Raw genomic sequence first — 20,432 nt, forward strand, 5'->3', positions numbered from 1 at the left:
GAGAGCACAAGTCCTCAGATCAAGCCCTAATCCCTTTGTGCATACATATAGAATCAAGTCATTGCAATGTACATAAATTATATACTTACATAACATTGACGTTTAAAGATTTTGTCCCCTATTTTTTAAAAAAAAGTTGAGCCACTAGCCTTGTTCCTGCATGGCTGACCACCTATTACTGAGTGACCTTTCCAACTCTTTCTCTTAAGTTTTGACAAATGTGCTTATTTCTGATAAATACCATGAGCACTAGGTTGATCATACTAAGTATTGCAGAATGAGTTAAATAATCAGCCAGCCAAAAAATCACCCCGTCTTTCTGTGCAGAGTTGATCAAAGACCACCCTTGGGAATGAGGGCTCCATCTGAACAGGCTGACTGGCAACCACTAGGGCAGCATTTTTCTTTGCCTGTTTACTATGGAACTCCTTCTCTTCAAACACCAGTATAGGAACTGACTCAGTTCCAGAAATAGCACCGCCTTCCACCTAAATCATGCCACAAAACTGTCAAATGAGTTTTAGTGCTGTAGGTTCAGCATTCTAGTATGTTTGTGTGATTCTTCTAAAGTGGAGCAAAAGCCCACAGGTAGTAGGTTGGCAGGTGACAAATGAGACTTCAGTGTTTGTAGTGGGGCTGCATTTCAGGAGATGCTTAGGTATAGTCAAAGTCAGCCCTTCTTTGCAGCATACATCGAGACAAATATTTAGTCACTTAAATTCTCAGGTCTCAAGCCAGGCACTGGTGGCTTACACCCGTAATCCTAGCTATTCAGAAGGCTGAGATCTGAGGATTGTGATTTGAAGCCAACAGAGGCAGAAAAGCCCATGAGACTCTCATCTCCAATTAACCACCCCCAAACCAGAAGTGGAGCGATGGCTCAAAGTGGTGGAACACTAGCCTTGAGCAAAAAAAAGCTCAGGAACAGAGCCCAGGCCCTGAGTTCAACTGGTGATAGACACCCACCACCACCACCAAAAATCTCAGATCTCAAATTCTTCCTCTGTGAAATGTTAATATCAATTTTGTAGGGTTGGTTCAATAATAAGAATTGTAAGTAATTCTTTTTTTATAAACATGTTCCATTCCAGGTAATCAGTTATTATTGTTATTATTGTTTCATCTCTGAATCATTTTGAATTATCCATTTAAAATTAAAATGTGGCCAAGCTCCATCGGCTCATGTCTATAATTCTAGCAGCAACTCAGGAGACAGATCTGAGGATTTCAGAAAATGTCCAGGAGGCTCTTATTTCCAACCACAAAAATGCCAGAAGTGGAGCTGCGGTTCAAGTGTTAGTACAGTGCCAGGCTAAGTGAAAGAGCTAAGGAACAGCACCCAGGCCCCAAGTCTAAGCCCTAACACTGCCCCCTCACTCCAAATAAAGTGAAAACATGTATTCCCGGTACATATTTCATATGCCAGTCTTTGACAGTTATTGAGTTTGGAAGGTCAGTTGACAAGTACCCTGTCCAAATAACCAAATTAGGTCTGGACAGCCCAGCGTTGTAGAGTGCTTTTTTTTCTCTTGTGTATTGTGCAACTAAAATGGAGCAAACTCTCATATCAACAGGCACATCATCTACGCTCCAAGCAGCCACAACAAGTATGCGGGAGTGTCCTTCCCAGGAATTTATGATGCACTGTTCGATATTAAAAGCCAAGCGGATCCTTCCGGGGCCTGGAGAGAAGTGAAGAGGCAGATTTCCATCGCAGCCTTCACGGTGCAGGCTGCGGCGGGCACTCTGAGACAAGTAGCCTGAGAGGCGCTGGGGAGATTCCTCTCCAGTGACTTAGGATGGCATATCAAATGGATGTGATGATAAACTAAAAATAAAAGCTGGAAATTATGTCAGTCTACGTGTGTGTGAATGTGTAAGTCTGTACACATATATGTATGAACATGTATGTGTTTTATAAATGTGTATATATGTATACATACATATACATCCTTCTCTGTGGTTTCTAAAAGAAAAATGGAAAATATATATCCCATAACCATAGAACATTATTCCAAGCTTGAAAGTTTGAATTCAGTATTAATACTAAGGGCAATAGTTTGATATACTAAAACTTATTTGGTACTGTCAGGAACCAAGTCCAATACAGGACTTCCAGACACACGCATGTCACTGAAAAGCCTCAATATGCCATGGAATTCAGTGGAGAGAATGCACGTAGCCGCTCCTCCCAAAGGCCTACGTCCTTCCTGGACAAGCAAGGCTAAGAGGGCCACTTCTTGCCATACTTGTTTGGAAATGCTCATCTCATCATGGCAACCCTGAGATCTCAGCCTCCTGAGTGGCTAGGATTATAAACATGAGCCACTGCAGCCCAGATATGTTTCTAATAGATGTCGTGGCTCCACTGTACAGAAGGTAGTTCTAACTTTATTGTGTGTGATGACTGGAACTTGAGCTTGGAGCCACATACTCTTACCTGGCTTTTCCCTTCAGGCTGGAACTCTACCAGTTGAGGCCCATGCACACTTATGTCTTTTTGCTGGTTAATTGCAGATAAGAGTGGACTTTCTGCTCAGGCTGACTTCAAACTACTAGTCTCAGTTCTCAGCCTCCTCAGTAGATAGAATTACAGTTATTAGCCACCAGTGCCCATTGGATAACTACTCTTTTAAGTTAAGAAACATTTCACATATGTATGTATGTATGTATGTGTTCATACGTATATGTATATGAAATTATATTTATATGTATATATCTCTCTATGTGTGTATATATATATATATATATAATTAAATAGACTATGATAAGCCTGATCTGATAGCCACATTAAGGAAGGACCATTTCCATAGTTATGAAGAAAAGACAATGAAGACTTCGGAGCAGAGATCCAAAGACTGGGAAATGGCAGACACAACAAACTGCAAGCATTCATGTCATTGTTCTGCTGGAGGCCATTGGAAGGTTGTGTACGTTGCTCCTCCAATCAAATCTTGTAAAGAAGACACCGAAGAGATTCTCTTTTCTGGTTATGCTATATGTGAATTTCTAGGTTGTAACATTTTCAAATCTTCAATTTTACTAGGCAGTACCAAACCATTCTTTTCTTTATATTCCTATTGACAAAGTAGTCATGTTAAACAAATAACAGATCTAAGAAAAGAATATGGCATGTTTGTCAGACACTGGTGGCTCACGCCTGTAATCCTAGCTACTCAAGGCTGAGATCTTAGGGTCATGGTTTGAAGGCAGACTGGGCAGGGAAGTCCATGAGACTCTGATCTCTAGTTAATCACCAAAAAAAAAAAAAAAAAAAAAAATAGGAGCAGAGTTGCCTGGAGCAAAAGAGCTCAGGGACAGTGCCCACACACTGAGTTCAAGCCTCAGGACTGGCACACTCACAAAAACTGGCATGTTGTATAATACAAAGAATTCAATGCTGCTGTAATTCAGAAGTTTAAAAAAAGGATGTTTTACGAATCATCTGTTACCCGTGAAGCATTTAGATAACATCCTAAAAGCTTCAGCAGACATCCGAAGGAGCACAGCCCGTTTCCTGTTGTGTCTATGAAGCCACACAATGAGGTGACACAGAGTATAGATAGTTAGATTTGCATTTTAGAAAGTACTCTAACCTGTAAATAGATGTACACTGAAAGACATCTCCAACAAGGCATGAGAACCTGCCCCCCACCCCACCCCCCATGGATGTTAGCTTACTTCTTTTTTCCCCTTGAAAGGTAAATTAAAGGTGTCAGGAGAATCTGACTATAAAATGTACATTGCTCAAATGCATACTAAGACCTCCATCCTTTACAAACCAGGCTACAGTAAAGCAACCAACACAACTGTGTTCATAGCAGCACTAGTCACTACAGCCAAGGTATAAAATCAGCCCAGATGCCCCTCAGTGGGTGAACGGATCAAGAAAATGGCATATAAACACGACAGCATTTTACTCATGGGCTAGGGAAAACCTATTCTATACCATTCCCATGGAAGTGGAAAGACAGGCCCGGAAAGATAGAGTGTATGTTCTCCCACATATATGGAAGGCAGAATTATAAACTTATAAATACACCTAGTGTGTTTACATATACAAATATATTAGTTGAATATGGCAGATTCAAGGGAGAACTCCCGCCCCCCTCCTTCCCTCCCCCCTCCCCCTCCTTCCCTCTCCCTCCCCTTCCCTTGTCTTTCTGCCCTGACGTCCAGGGACCCCCGTGCTGTCCTGGGAGGCCGGGCTAGGGCCCATGCGCTCCCACTAGAGCCTCAGCCCCCCCAACCCCCCCCCCCCCCCGCTTCTGGCTTTGGGGAGGGGGCGGAGCTTCATTAGAGATGGAGGGGGCCTCCAGGAGTTTCCCCGCTCCTCCAGCTGGCTTCGAACCGGGATCCTCAGATCTCAGCTTCCTTCCGAGGGATGACCCTTGCGAGCCCACAGCAGCGCCGGCCTTCAAGTGACATCTGAGCCGCCGCCTTCCCCTGGCTGCGAGCCTCACCCCAGGCCTCTGCTTCTCCACAGGCCACCGGTGCTGCCTTCTTCGTCCCGCGAGCCACGTGCTCGAGAAGCAGCCAGCGGGGGTCCAGGGCGGGCGGGCGGGGTGGGGCGGCGTGCGAGTGCGGCCCGCGGGGCGGGGCGGGGCGGGGCGGCGTGCGAGCGCGGCCCGAGGGGCGGGGCGGGGCGGGGCGGCACGCGGGGCGGGGCATAGCGGGGCAGGGCGGGGCGACCTGCGAGTGCGGCCCGCGGGGCGGGGCGGGGCGGGGCGGGGCGGGGCGGGGCGAGCACTTCTGCAGGGAGCCTTGGCCGGGGGAGCCGCCGCCGCCGCCGCCGCCACCGCGCGCCACGCCGCCCCACGCCCCCGCCAGCCCTCCCGCCCCCGCTCGGTGCGCACGCAGCGCCGCCGCCGCGTCTAGTGAGTGGGGTGGGGAGCAGCCGGCCGGCCGCAGCGCAGCGCGGGCGCGTGTCCCGCGTGGCAGGTTTCTAGAAGGAAGCGCGCGGAGCTCCCGGCGGTGCCGCGTCGGCCTCCACGCGCGGGCGTGGCCGCGAGGACGCCCCTGGCTCTCGGTGCCCGCCCCCTCCCCCCCCCGGCCGGCCGGCCCCGTGGCTTGGACGCGGGCGCGTGGGAAGTCCGATCCACGAGGTAAGCGATCCCAGCCCCGCGCCGCCTGCTGGCTTGGAATTCTATGGAAAACCCCAGCGCGAGTCGCGCTTGCCTTGTGGTTGTTTTAAATACCAGAAATTGTTACTTATTGTTACTATGGCGGCAGGAGTGTCCATCATTTAAAAACAAACGAACAAAGAGATGTGAAATTACCCTGGACACTTGGAGGGATTGAAGAAACACGTTTTCATGAGGAAAAAAAAAATAAAACCAATAATTCTATTTTGTTCTTTCTTCGTGATAGCTCGAAATGAAAGCCGCCTCGTGCTAGGCCAGTGTTCGATCAGCAGGTCTTTCGCTTCGGGAGAGGACTTTTGCAGTTAAAGTTAGGAACATGGTTTTTATTCTGTTTCTTTTCTAGCTTTTCTTCTCTCTCTCTCTCTCTCTTTTTTTTTAACTTTTTTTCAGCTGGTCCTAGGTCTTGAAATCAGGTCCTGCTCACTTCCACCCTGGGCTTTGGGGTCCTTTATCAGAGAGGAGAGCCTCATGAACTCTCCTGCCCTGGATGGTTTTGAACCGTGATCCTCAGATCTCAGCCTCCTGATTACAGGCCTCAATGTCTACGCTTTCATAGTATCAGGCATTGAAAGGTCAGCAGTGGTCAAATTCAATCATCTTGCATAAAAACCGATCCATTTTGAGAGACATTAGGAAAATGCAGGTGTACGTTGGGAGGAAAACAGCACGGACATTTGCATGGAGACTAAATTGTGTGTTGCGACCGTGAAGTCATGGAATGAGAGAGAGGAGAAGAGACAGAAAAGGGGACCTTTCCTATTTACAAAGGGCTTTTGGAACAATTACCTTATTACCAGTAAGTTTATCCTAACACCCTCCAGTGTTTCCAGATGCAGCTGCACACGGTTCTGCTTCGAAGTTGCTTTTTCACTTTGGTTGTCAGAGGCTGAAGACCTTTTCAAATAGTTGTACTCTCCCTAGTTAATGAAAATCAGGTGATTATTTTCAGTTTACTCGAGCTACAGAATTTTAATCTCTGTCATTGGGGTTGGGGATTTTTTTGTATTTTTTTAAATTATTTCTTAAGTAGCTGTACAAAGGAAGAGTAGCCATTTAATGAAGCAGTTTATAAATACAAGGCATCTTGATCAATGTCAAACCTTTCAATATCCTCACCTACCCTTCCCTTCCCTACCCATTCTTAACTTTGTAGGATATAAATTCTTGATTCTTGATTGCATTCTCCCCTTCTTTTTTCATTTGTCTACACCTTTCCCCTTGACTCCACCCCTTTCAAAGTACCTGCTTCTTAGTGTTTATTGTAGTAAACTGTCTGTAGCTTTCTAAGGAATTACATTATTTGAGTTCTCCCATTAATCTACCATATTTCAATTCACACATTTTTAACAATTTGTTCCTTGTATATCTAAACTGTGAATTTATGGAAGTTAGTCTTAATGCCATTTGTTATTTCTGATCCAGACTTAAACTTAATTTGATGATAATGATTGTGCAAATGCACCCTGTATTGGGACTTCAAGCTTCAGCATTGATCTTTTAAAGTGCTGAATACAAATCCAGAATCCAATGATGAGACCTACCAAACATGGCATTGGCAAACTCATCTGCATACCAGAAATCAGGGCTTTGCATTCACTTTGGTCTACAGATGAAAGTTTCAGTTACCTCCAGGCAGTTAGTATGAAAGCCTGATGAACTTGATGGGTTTTTTGTTGTTGTTGTTTGATTTTTTTTTGTCTGTGGCTTGAACTCGTGGCCTGGGCGCTGTCCCTGAGCTCTTTATCTCAAAGCTAGTGCTCGACCACTTTGAGCCAAGCACCACATCTGGTTTTCTGGTGGTTAACTGGACATAGTCTCAAGAACTTTCCTTCCTGAGTTGGCTTTGAACTGTGATCCTCCGATCTCAGCCTCCTGAATAGCTAGTATTACAAGCGAGAGCCGGCCAGCACTCGGCTCACTAATTGTTTCTTAAGTTAGAATGTACATATTTCCTAATGTAATATTCAAGAGAAAAATGAATGCCCCTTTGATAGTATATCTGCTGTGTGTTGGGGACATACTGTTCTTCCACATCTCCATTCTGTCTTTCTCCTTCTTCTTTCTGTCTGCCTGTCCTTTCTTCTTTCTTCATCCTTTTCTCCTTCTTTCACTTTTTCTGGTAACAGGGGCTTGAAGTCAGGACCTCATGCTATCCTTAGTTGTGTTTTTCATTCATAGCTGGTGCCTTACTGTTTTTACCACACGTCCAGTCCAGCTTTTTTGCTGGTTAGTTGAAGATAGAATCCCTCCAACTTTATTTCCCAGCCTCATTTCAAATGATGATTCATAGATCTGTGTCTTGAGTAACTAGGTTTATAGACTTGAGCCACATGAACCCCACTTTCCTCATTTCTTCTCTCTCTGTCTCTCCTCCCCTCCCCCCTCCCCCCCCCCCTCCTGGGGCTCAAATTCAGGGCACTGTCCCTAAGCTTCCTAGTGCTCAAGGCTAGTGCTCTACTACTTGAGCCACTGTGCCACTCTGGCTTTTTCTGAGTGGTTTATTGGACACAAGAGTCTCATGGACTTTCCTGCCCGGGCTGGCTTTGAACCATGATCCTAAAATGTCATCCTCTAGAGTAGCTAGGAAGCACTTGGGCCAGTGGCACAATGGATAACACATCTGAATACGGATCAGAAGATTCTAGAGTAGCTAGGATTATAGGCCTGAGCCACAGGTGATGCCTGGCTTCACATTTCTTCTTCTTTTTTTTTTTAATATGTGGTGCTGAGGAATCGAACCTAGGGCTTCATGTATACAAGACAAGCACTCTACCACTAGGCCATAATCTCAGCACCTCTTTTAAAACATTAGTTCATAACTTTCTCTTTTTGAGTTACTATGAATCTTATTTATTCTTAGTAATTATCATTTACAAAACAGATTGAGGAAAGCAACTTTTTCTCTTGAACGATTTTTGAATAGTGACCATAAACACCATGCATTCCATGTTCTACTATCATATGTGGATATTATTTCAATCTTAGTTGCTGTCTGTGATCTACTAAGTTAGAACTTTTATTTCTATAAGGACACAAATGAAATAGTATTCCTTCTGATTTTTAAAATAAAAACCTCAATAAATTTAAACTGACTAGCTGATGGCTAGTGGCTGATACCTGTAATCTTATCTACTCAAGAAGTTAAAATGTGAGGATTATGGTCGAAGCTAGTCTAGGCAGAAAAGTCCCTGAGATTCTTAATTCCAATTTGCCACCTAAAAGTCAGAAATGGAGTTGTGGCTCAAATAGTAAAGCACCAGCCATCAGTGAAAAAGCCAAGCAAGAGCACTAGACAATGAGTTCAAGCCCATTTCTTTATATAGCTCTTTTAATAATTATTTATAATTTATTGTTTCCCAAAACTATCTTTTATAGCATGGAGTTTATTACTGTTTATTCATGCTTGAATTAAAATATGACTTTACTTAAGGTTTTACATTTTTAGGATACGTCATTATATAATGATGCAATGGATATTTTTCTGACATATGTAATTACTAAAATATTTTTGGAAATAGAATTTGATGATAGAGGACTTGCCTAGCACACATGAGGCTCTGGATTCCAAACACCATTAAAATGTGTCTCTACTCCGGCATTTGAAAGCAGATACAGAATTTGTGCTTGAGGCTTATGTGCTCCTGAGCAGGATGCTGAAGAATATAGGAATCCATCATTTATTAGAGCTTCACACTGCAGTGATAGAACAGAGCAGAGCCGTAGTCCAGTCTGGATATCACTGGCTTGTCTCCTGCCTCCTTGGTCCTCTGTGTTTATGGTATATTTCTGTATTTACCTGTATGTATGCTGAAAAACACTTGTGCTTCACTTAGACTGTGGCCACACTTAGGGCTTCACATCGTGAAAGTCTTCTGTTTGTTTTCGTGCTGGAACTGGGACTTGAAGCAAGGACCTGGGTTCTTCTCTTAGCTTATGAGCCTCAGATTTCAGCTTCCCGTGCAATGAGGATTACAGGTGTGAGCCACCGACGTGTGTTTCAAAGAGTCCACTTTAGACACTTCTTTTTTTTATTTAGTCTCTGTCCCAAGGGGTGTGTGTGTGTGTGTGTGTGTGTATGTGTGTGTGTGTGTGAGTGTGTGTGTGTGTTGGTCTGGGGCTTGAACTGAGGACCTAGGCACTGTTCCCTAGCTTTGTTTTGCTCAAGGCTAGCACCCTACTACCTCAACCACAGCTCTATTTTTGGCTTTTTGGTGCTTAATTGAAGAATCTCAGGGACTCCCAAATGTCTCACAGAACTTTCTTGCCCAGGCAAATGTAGAACCACATTCCTCAGATTTCAGCCTCCTGAGTGTCTAGGATTACAGGCGTGAGCCACGGCCACCCGGGCCCCGGGCCTTTCATTCTTTGTAAATTTTGAGTGAGAGTCTGACAGTGTATTAGTTCTACTTAAGGTAGGTTCTACTAAGATTTTATGGAAGGAACCTACAGTGGCGTTATGAAGAGGTGGAATATTACAGTTACAGCATATAAATTGCAAGCTTATGGTATGTAAACTAGATCAGATAATTGTTCATTTATATGATTACGATTATATAAGGGGCATATTGTAAGAGATGGGGTTTTTCCTCTTATGCCAATGAAGGAGTAACTTTCTCTTTCTCCTCAGATACACAGAATCGCATAATCACAGGACTTGAAAATAAACAAGTCTTCTGTTGAGTACAGGGAGTAAAGAAGTTTGAGGGCCTCTTGAAGTAGTCGTGTCGCTGAGATATCATCAGTGAATCAGCACTCAACCTGGAAATGGCGTCCCTTCATAGCCAAGGCTACTGGTCCAAAAAAGACATGCTGATGCTGCTGGACCATATCGAGAAGAACCTCCCATTTGATGACAACCTAACATTCAAAAAATCCCAGACATGTCTGGACTGGGGGAAAGTCGCTTTTAAACATTTTTCTGGAGAAATGTGCAAACTCAAATGGTTGGAGATTTCCAACAAGTTGAGGAAGTCCCGCACACTGTCAGATTTAGTCCACGAGGCCAAAGAACGTACTAAAAATCCTAACAGAAACAAGGAATATGAAAAGCACCCAGATTTCCCCAAAAGGCCACTGACTGCTTACATCCGATTTTACAAGGAGAAGTGGTCCAAATACTCCCAAAGGTACCCTAAAATGAGTAACCAGGAGCTGGCCAAGGTGCTGGCCAAGAAATACAAGCAGCTTCCAGAGCACATAAAGCAGTTATACATTCGGGACTTCCAGAAGGAGAAACAGGAGTTTAAAGAAAAGCTGGCTCGATTCAGGAAAAAACACCCTGATCTAGTACAGGTTTACAAGACATCGAGTGTTCCCAAGATTGTCAGGCTTCCTCCAAAACCAGAGAAATTCTCTGTGGAGGTGAAATTTCACGGGGAGCCCAAGAAACCCCCCATGAATGCATATCACAAATTTCACCAAGATTCCTGGTCCAGTTGGGAGCTTCAGCACCTGCCTCTGAGACAGCGCATGGTGGAGATCGGCCGGCGCTGGCAGCGCGTCCCACAGAGTCTGAAGGAACATTATAAGAACCTGGCTGAGATGCTGCAGAAACAATACAGGGTGGACTTGGATCTCTGGCTCAAGACATTGTCACCTAAAGAATACGCAGCTTACAGAGAGGCAGAGGCCGCCTATGGCAAGAGAAAGAACTTGAGCGTGAGGGGAGGCTTGAACCTCAAGCTCACACGACCTGATGTGCAGTCTGCACCAGGAAAATATGTATCACGGGCTCCAGGACTGGACTGGTCAGAGACTGTGAAGATCAGCTATGGTGGCTTGCAGGAATCAAAACAGAAAGTGAAGAAGGAAATCAAAGAGGCTCAAGGGAGCAGCAGCTCATATTCCACCAGTGGAGATGATGATGCATCTTCAGGGAAGTCGTCAAGCTTAGACTCTATCTGAACCTTGTGATGATACCAAATGGTTGACAATTGTTAACACGTTTTCTTTCTACTTCTAAAGCTGTTGTGTGGAATAGTAAGAATAGTGTTGATGGGAGGGATTTTTTGTTTGCTATTAACTACAAAAATGTGCTGTCACGTACATTTTAAATAAATTATGTTATTAAAATGTCTGTTTGTTAGGTTATTTTTCTTCCCAGGCCTGTGTGTTTTTCTGTCAGTATAAGGGCTTTCCCTCTGAGTATTGGGCTCTTGCTTTGGTTGTTCACAGATATGACACTCTAACATTAGAACCACAGCTCTGCTCCTGTTTTTTTGGCTTTTGGGGCTGGTTAATTGGAGATAGTTTCATGAGTTTTTCTGCCCTGGCTGGCTTTGAACTAGTATCCTCAGATCTCAGGCTCCTGCATAGCTAGAATTATAGTTGTGAGACACTGATACCTGGCTATTTATCACTATCACTCTTTACAACCTGAGCCATGTCTCCAAGCCCAGTTTGTCACTTCTGTCAAAAAACTGTGTGCAGGTCCTAGGTCTTGAACTCAGGGCCTGGGCACTGTCCCTGACCTGCTTTTTGCTCAAGGCTAGCACTCTACTACTTGAGCCACAGTGCCACTTCCAGCTTCATGTGATACTGAGGAATCTATCCCAAAGCTTCATGTATGCTGGGCAAGCACTCTACCAATAAACTACATTCTCATCCCCCACTCCCTTTTTTTTTTTGCCAGTCTTGGGGTTTAAACTTCAGCCCTGGGTACTGTCCCTTAACTTTTGAACTCAAGACTAGTATCCTAGCAATGAGCCACAGCTCTACTTCTAGCTTTTTGCTAGCTAATTGTAGATAAGATTCTAATAGACTTTCCTGTCTGGGATGGTTTTAAATCCTCATCCTCAGATCTCAGCCTCCTGACGAGCTATGATTGCAGGTGTGGGCCGCCAGCACATGGCTCAAAATGTGAACTTTGGAAATGTGTCATAACTGGAAAACTTGAGTAAATTTTCTTTATAAGCAAACTTTTCTTAGGCCTTGACAATGGTAAAATAAGAATAAATATAAAATTTAGTAGAGAGTTAAAGCTAAAAATAAAAAGCAGCAATTGATGGCACAGTCCTGGGCTTGAACTCAGGGCCTGAGCACTGTCCCTGAGCTTCTTCACTCAAGGCTAGCACTCTACCACTTGAGCCACAGCACCACTTCTGGCTTTTTCTGTGTATGTGGTACTGAGGAATCGAACCCAGGGCTTCATGCATGCAAGGCAAACACTCTACCACTAAGCCATATTCCCAGCTCAGGACACATTTTTTACTGTTTTAAATTTTTAATCATAAAGGCAATGAACAGAGGGGCCACAGTTACATAAATCAGGTAAAGAGTACATTTCCTTTTGGACAATGTCACCCTTCCCCTTGCTCTCTCCCAGTTTTTCCCTCCCATTCCTGACCACAAGTTGTAGAGCTCATTTTCAACAGTGTTCAATGAGTACCACTGCTGCATTTGTTCAGTCTTTGTCCCTATATTTCTGTGTTCCCTTTTACACTCCCAAAGTGATGGAATATATTTTGACAAGAGAAAATGAAAATACTTAAAGTCTTGAAAGTTATCCTACATATAATTTTATCTCTATATTTTATGGTTTAGATCTTAAGGCCATTTGTACCTTGCTATTACAAGTTTTCTGGGGGAAAAAAAAGTTTGCCTATCAAATACAGGGTGCTGTGTTCCAAACGCCATTACTGCCGAAAGATAAAAAGCAAACCCAGGTTCATGAAAACCTATTTTAAAATGCTAATTTGCCAGATAGCAAAGGTTTGCTATGCCTGTTAATCCTAGCCACTAAGAAGTTAAGATCAAAGGTTCAAAACCAACCCGGGCGGGAAAGTCCATGAGATAAGATAAACATATCACCAATTAACCAACAAAAAGGCAAGAAGTAGAGTTCTTATGAGTTTCTGAAAACTAATCCTTTTCTATAATCTGGTAACTTACTGTAATTACAATCTGAACTCTTTATTTTTGTAATCATTTTTATAATTTTTGCAATGACTTTTACAATCATTTCAGCATGTAGGCAGTGCATGTTTGATGTTGTAAAACTTTAAATACTCTAAACTTCCAGAGTTTTAAAATCTGTAAACTCCAGAATCAAATTGTTTGGCTCAGCAACTATTAGAATATGGATATTTCATCATTTGAAGCCATAATCTTCTTGTTCTTTTTTAATTAAGTTGCTTTTGATATTTTTAACAATTACCATCCATCTGAATGTTCTATGTGTATGGAACTACCAGCAACACCAAGATGGTATTTAAAATAATTTATAATGTTTAATGCTCTGAAGAGGGGCCTCTATAAATTTTTTTAAGAACACAGTTGAGGGGCTGGGGATATAGCCTAGTGGCAAGAGTGCCTGCCTCGGATACACGAGGCCCTAGGTTCGATTCCCCAGCACCCCATATACAGAAAACGGCCAGAAGTGGCGCTGTGGCTCAATTGGCAGAGTGCTAGCCTTGAGCGGGAAGAAGCCAGGGACAGTGCTCAGGCCCTGAGTCCAAGGCCCAGGACTGGCCAAAAAAAAAAAAGAACACAGTTGAACAGAATGATTTTTTTCTTCAGTATTAGAATAGTGGAAATTATTTCTGGCCCCTAGCTAGCTCAACCAACATTTCTTTTCATGATTTTTCATGATATATAACTCTGAAGTTTAAAGACCCCTCTAAAAAGTTTTTGATTAAGCAAATGAGTAAATCAGAGCCTTTTCAAATGGGTAAGAGTGCAGATCCACTTAGAAACAACTCCCTTCCTTTGCAAGAAAAACCCTGAATATTAATAGAAAACCTCAAGCTAAAAAAAGAAGAGAACATTCCCCCTGACAGCGTAGCTGTTTTTGTGTCTCCTGATGGGTCATATTTCTTCTCCAGTAATATAGATACTTGGCAGAAATCCTCATGTCCAGTTTTCAGGACACTGCAAAAGGGGCTTTACTATGGTAGGATATTAGAAAAGTGCACTATCTCTTTCCTAACAAACTTTAATACAGTTCATATCCGAAGACGGGCATGAATCTCAGTCCTTTGCATTCACTATAATTTTTTGCGTGTGCCAATACTAGGGCCCAAACTCAGCCTGGGCAATGTCCCTTAGCATTTTGGCTCATGGCTAGCCAGCCTGGCACTCTACCACTTGAGCCACACCTCCACTTCCTGTGTGTGTGTGTGTGTGCGTGTGTGTGTGTGTGTGTGTGTAATTAGACAATAGTCTTATGGACCTTTGTGCTTGTGCTTTAAACCAAAATCCTCAGATCTCAGCCTCCTGTGTAGCCTATAGAATTACAAACTTAGGCAGAGCTCTACCAGTTGAGCCACAGCTCCATTTCTGGCTTTTGGTAGCTAATTGAAGATAAGAGTCTCACAGATGTTCCTGTCCAGGCTGCCTTTGAACAGGGACTATACAAAATTATCAATACAGGCAGACTGTGGAGTGCTGGCTACCAACTAGGAGAGCAGAGACATACATATCTGTCCTGTCAGCTGCCAAATGGTTTCAGAGTCCTTATAAAGCCCTAGGGCCATATATTCCCCACTGCTGTAGCTGTTCACACTGAAATGTGTAAACTGAATGTGTAGGCTGAATTTAGGTCATCACAATCAATGGGAATAAAATGAAAAATCACAGTAGGCTTTTGCTCAGTCAGCATCTTCAACAGCTTTCATGGTTTTGTGTTTGTTTTTGATATTGTATCAGTACTAGGCTTAAACTCAGGGCCTTGCATGTTTGCTTGGCTTGTCTGCTCAAGGCTGACACTCTACCACTTGAGCTTCATTTCTGGCTGTTTGCTGGTTAATTGGAGATAAGAGTCTTGTGCGCTTTTCTGCGTCAGCTGGCTTTGAACTATAATCCTCAATTCTCAGCCTCCGAAGTGTTGGATTCCAAGTACATCACGGACTCAGGGAGACTTTATTACCATGCGGGACCACACTTCACCATTCAGGGAGCAAAGTGTGGTCCCAAGCTTCAGCAGGGCTGAGTCTTTAAAGGCAAAAATCACTTGTACCACACGCAGGTGGTCAGGTGAGTTAGGCAAAGCAAGCAGGATGTACAGACGCAGAGTTGACGGTTAGTGATTACAATTCCAGTAAACTCTGGTAAACAAAGCAATACAATTCTTGGAGCTGGGTGTGACTGGTATTTATCTATTTAATGTCTTAATAATTTTAAATCTCTCTCTTTCTGGAACTTCCCCTAAACGTTTTAGTTTTTAATGCAAACTGAGTGGTCTTGCTCATTCCTTTCTTTTCACAAAGGTCAAGCAGCTCTAGGTCCGGCTGCTTTGGGCTCCTGTTACTCAGCTTAACTTTGCCCTTCCCCAGGCCCACTACCTTGTCTAAGCCTGCCATTTCTAGGGACTCAAAAAGGGGGTTCCCCTACACCTTTCACTTGGTTTCTATTTATAGAGAGTACATATGATTTCTGTGGAAGCAAAGCTCACATTTCAAACTTTCCCTTTGTTCAATTTCTGAAACTGACCAGAAAACATTCCACATCTTTTCCCCACATCCCAGGTTTCTGGGCCTATGGGGCCCACTGGTCCACATCCCAGGTTTGTGGGCCTACAGGGCCTACTGGTCTACAATCCAAGTTTCCGGGATCTTCCTGAGTTTCCCTGCTATTTACCGAATTCCAATAACCTGGAGTTTAGCTCCTTAATTGACTCTCAGAAATTTCCCTTTAATGACTGGCCTGGAGTTTCTCCCTACGAGGAAGTTCTGCCTGGCACGTTGGCCAGGTGCCCTTACCACAGTGCAGCCAGGTAGATGACTGCATCTAGGCTCTAGGTGGTTTGTGTAGTGGCGAGCTCGCCTTCCTCCTCTTGGGCAACTGGAGTGGAGGCAGTGGCCTGGCCCAGGCTCACAGTGGAGGTCTGCCGGTCCAACTCAGACGTCTGAGGCCAGGAGGAGATGCTCAGGGAGAAGTCGGTACTGCTATCTCATCCTTTGTTGGGGTTTTTAGTCTCCCCCCAACCTGCACCCGGCCCTCCCTCACCGGAGGACAATCAGACGTGCCTGGGAACCCAGTCGGTGCAAGATCTCGTTTATTGAGGAAGTACATACAGCTAAATAGGGCACAGGAGCCAATCAGGTCAAAGATCGGCAGGAAGGGGTGGGGCGTAAGAGCGGAAGAGCCAGGGTCGTCACAGCCCACGGAACCGCCTCTATCTTCATCATTAGGCGCCATCTTCGCCCCACGTGGCCCCAGGACTGAGAAACAGGCGGGGCCAGCTGGTTGACTTCCGGGCGGGTCCCACAATCCTTCCCTGTCTTTACCCTTTTTTTTTCAGGCTTTCTACTCCATCCTGCTGGCAAGATCAGAAAGGGCTGGCAGGTGCCGTCCTGTGCTTCATGCATCATGTCAGCTCGTGCACCACATCAGGCCCCTCCTAAGTGGATGCAGTACCTCAACCCAAGTCCTTCCTGCTGCCAGTGCTGTGCTTCCAAGCGGGTAGAGCCTTGAGACAACTGGGAACTGTTCCAGACGCACGTGTTGCCAGCGGAAGGTAGCGTGGCTGCACAGTCGCTGGCGTGTAGCACAGGTTTAACTTTTAGGGCCTCCGAGCCTGGTCTGCTTTGTGGGGCTGCCCATGGGGCACTGCAGTGGGGTTGTGGTGGGTGGCTTAGGCCCAGCACCAGCAGTGGGTCTTTATCCTTCGGGAAGAGAGCTTCTTCCCACAGCACGAAAGCATGCCCAAACTCATGAAGGCAGAGAAACAGTAGAGCTTGTGGATCATGGGGATTTTGATGTGTGTGTGTGTGTGTGCACATGTGTGTGATGCATCCGTGAACCCTGTGATGTGTCTAGCTGCCTGTCTAGCTCCTGGTGCGCTCCTCTGTGCAGAGTGTGGGGCTCACTTGCCCATGAGCTATTGTGCTTCTGCTTGGCCCCGCCCTCATTTCTACTTGGATGGCCTGGGAACCTGCCCCAAGTAGCAGGAAGGTGCTGAGTGGTTTCTGCTGGGGCTGTGGTGGAGATGATGGAGTCTGGTGGAAACTGAAACGAGGCTGAAGTGAGACACCTAGCAACAATTATGATTAATTGTTCTGTTGGCCAACTAGGCCTAACCCAAGAATAATTAGGCAAACTGGGTGGGAATTTGGGTCTATCCCAAGGAAAAATTATGCAGAACAATTACCTTGACCTTGGGGTTAAATAGGCTAATTATTGGGGCCAGTTAAACACATCCCTAGGGCTAATTCTGGTCCTCCTGCAGGGCAATTTCACAGATCCCATGAGCCAAATATGCTAATTATGTGAGTGATAGGACATATCCAGCCTGACAATTGTGCTAATGAGGCCTGGCCATTAGCCCTATTAAGTGATCTAATTAGGCTCATTAATGGGGCTAAATAGGTACACCTGAATGCACATTTTTCTAATTGTGTGGAGCAATGAGGCACACATCCTGGGGGGTAGTTATGCTAATTATGCAGGACAATCCTTCCTTTCTCAGAAAGGAAATTGGTTAATTCTGTGGGCCAATTAGGCCTAGCACAAAAATAATTAGGCAAACTGGCGGGGGGGGGGGGCGGATTTAGGCATATCTAGAGGGCTTGTGGCATGCCTGTGTTCTGATATTCCTCTCCTCCTTGATTCCAGTTATATGCAGATTATATCTCTTGGCTTTCCTGTGATTTCTCTGCTTGTTCAGATTTTTTGTTGCCGATCTCTTGGCGGGTAATGTTGAGTCTTGGGCCCCAACTCACTATTTGCTTGGAGCAAACTGTGGGGGGGCTTCCTTCTCAAGTTTCTTGAGAGGCAGAAGTGGAGAGCAGTCCAAGGTCTTGGCAGAAAGAAAACTGTACCAGATAAAAGAGCTAAAGCAAACAGGGCAGAAGGCACGACTCAAGTGGTGACTTGTAATGTACTTCCCTTACAAGTAAAAGGCCATGGGTAAAAGCCTGCTTAATTGCCAAAAAACATAGAAATTCCACCAGGCATACATACATTAAAGCATCACATTTTAATCCATAAATATCATATATGAAAATAAGGCAGTTTTGTTTTGAATCTTTAAAGAAAATAACACTATGAACAGCAAGGGCTTGTGGTGACATTGTAATGATAACCACAATCACTGTTCCTTGTGGCCACATGGTCATTAAAATAAATACTGTTTGGAAAACAGAACCTTTCTTTCTTTTTTTGTGAAATAAGGTCTTATTAAGTAACCCAAGTTGGCCTTGAACCAATGATCCTCTGGCCTGTGTCTTCCATCTGCAAAGACAATAGGCATGAGTAAGAATTCTTACCAGGTTCCAGTGGCTTACAGAAGTATTCCTAAATACTCAGGAAGCTGAGACCTGAGAATCAGGGTTTGAAGCCAACCCCAGGAAGGAAAATCTTTATAAGACAAGTCACTATGGGAAAAATAAAATAATATGCAGTTTTATCACTCTGGATAAATGATTGACCTCTCCAATATCTTTGTGAAGTCCATGGTCATAATGAATACATGAATCGGGTCCTTAAGATAATAGCTCTGACATGTTTTGTAAACTTATAAAGAAGAGAGAAAAATGCCAACGGAAAAGTATAACATTCGACAAAAATCAGAAGTTCTTCTCGAATCTACTAAGGCCATGAAATGTGAAATTCTCTTTGAGATACACAGCATTCACTAAGGACATTTTAACTAATAAGGAGAGAAGATATCACGCATGCAACTTTGGAAGGCTAATCACAAGATAAGTTTGAATAGCCTATTAGGAAAAAAAGAGATTTCAAAACAGGAGTATTATTCACTAAAAAAAAATGAGTAGTACAAGCATTCATTGGAGGTTAGAGTTAAAAAAAACAAACATTATGAAAACTTAGCTGTGGGAACTGTGGTTCCTCTCACTCCCCACCCAAACTGAACAACAGAGCAAAGATGAGTGTCAATGGGGCTCTGGGACAAGATTAATGTCCGTCTGTGTCAAACTCCAGTTGTGGAGTCCCTACTGGGTCCCTGCAGGGGTCCCTGCACCCTGGGTGCTCTCCCAGCCAGCGGGAGAGGCAAGGAAGCGCACCCTGCTGAGTGTGAACCCAGAATAGGTAACGAGCCGCGAGTCGCCCGCACCCAGCCCAACCCAACCTTTCGTCAGCAGTTGGACAACCAGACGACTCGGGAGAGGTTCAAGACTGCTCTCAGTTTTAGTGGGGCGGACCCGATCTTAAGTATGGGCAATGGCAGCAGGAAGAGGAGGGTGTAACATACCTAGCCAGGGGCTATGATTGGCTGTCCAAGCTGTCAGTCAAGGGCGGAAGGCCATGGGACCTCCCTAAGGGGCGGCCTAAGTACTAGCAGGACTGCCCCCAGGTTACTGCCGGCAGCCATCTTGCTACACATGGTCTTAAGGCTGGGAGGCGTGGCCAGCTAGAGCCGCCTTTCCAGTTCCAGACCCGGAAGGCAGGCGGGGCTAACCGGGATCCCTCTTCCTGGAGGTGGTGCAAGCAAGCACATCCCCAGGGACTGAGGCAGGCGGGGCTCTTCAGGGCCTCACTCTTGAGGCGCAACAACCACACACCTCCGGGGCGCGGACAGGCGGGGCCAGTCAGTGTGCCCCACAGGTCCCCACCACAAATCAGGAGGGGAAAAGAAAATGATAGCTCTGAGTTAGGTTCAACAACTCTAATCAAGAGATGAAAAGCCAGAAACAACTTTAGGAAATATTAGCAAAGCTGACATACTAGCAACCATCCTCTGAGCTACGAATTCAGCTCCTCTCACAAGAAAAGGCAAAGAATGCCAGTGATCTCTGAATTCTTGTGGAAAGGGCTCTGATGTGTGTCAGAGGAGAAGTTAACCATGCTGCCGGATTCCAGCTCCCATATCAGCAGGAGCATCTTGCATCTGAAGGGATTTCCACAAAGGTGAAAGACTGAAACCAAGGAGGATGGCTACTACATGCCATGCATTCAGTTAAGGCACAGATGACTGCACTCCATCCTCCCAACATCCTATGCCATTTCAGTTTAACGCTGTGTCAGAAGGAGAAATTGAAGTGCAGAGATTTCAGAGTATCGCGAGTGAGGAAAGTGTGGCTGCACAGGGAGAAAGAGAGAAACAACGCTCACTGACCCTAAGAGTAGTCTCGGGCAATAAGATGATCTACTAGCTGCGCTCTCCTTCCTCGTCATGTCGCTATCTTCTTACATCTCATTAGGTTCTCATGGGCAATGGCGACACACACAAGAGTCACTGGCAGTTTTTCCTCAAGAACCCAAACACTCTAAAATCCACAGGCCAAGGAGGCCTGGCTGGTGGTCACAATGTCTGTGTGCATGGTGACATGTATGCAAGTATGGGGACATATGAGCATTCATGGTGACATTCGCCCCTTTGACAGGCCT

The 20,432-nt window shown here is 44.8% G+C and overlaps 2 protein-coding genes across 2 annotated transcripts in view; both read left to right on the forward strand.

Annotated features, from left to right (window-relative positions):
• Folh1b (folate hydrolase 1B) overlaps positions 1 to 1,851 on the forward strand; it is a 64,393-nt gene extending 62,542 nt beyond the window's left edge. Inside the window, exon 19 of the mRNA XM_048360396.1 lies at positions 1,575 to 1,851. Within this exon, the coding sequence (XP_048216353.1) occupies positions 1,575 to 1,764 (190 nt within the window). The 3' untranslated portion in view covers positions 1,765 to 1,851. The remainder of the gene's footprint in view (positions 1 to 1,574) is intronic.
• Positions 1,852 to 5,051: 3,200 nt separating this feature from the next.
• LOC125362020 (upstream-binding factor 1-like protein 1) lies at positions 5,052 to 11,159 on the forward strand. The gene is made up of 2 exons (XM_048360677.1): positions 5,052 to 5,105; positions 9,772 to 11,159. Exon 2 carries the CDS (start codon positions 9,909 to 9,911, stop codon positions 11,046 to 11,048), a length of 1,140 nt encoding a protein of 379 aa, XP_048216634.1. The 5' UTR covers positions 5,052 to 5,105; positions 9,772 to 9,908; the 3' UTR covers positions 11,049 to 11,159.
• The last annotated feature ends 9,273 nt before the right edge of the window (positions 11,160 to 20,432 follow it).

This window comes from Perognathus longimembris, chromosome 13, assembly GCF_023159225.1.
Source record: "Perognathus longimembris pacificus isolate PPM17 chromosome 13, ASM2315922v1, whole genome shotgun sequence".
Lineage (NCBI taxonomy): Eukaryota > Metazoa > Chordata > Mammalia > Rodentia > Heteromyidae > Perognathus > Perognathus longimembris.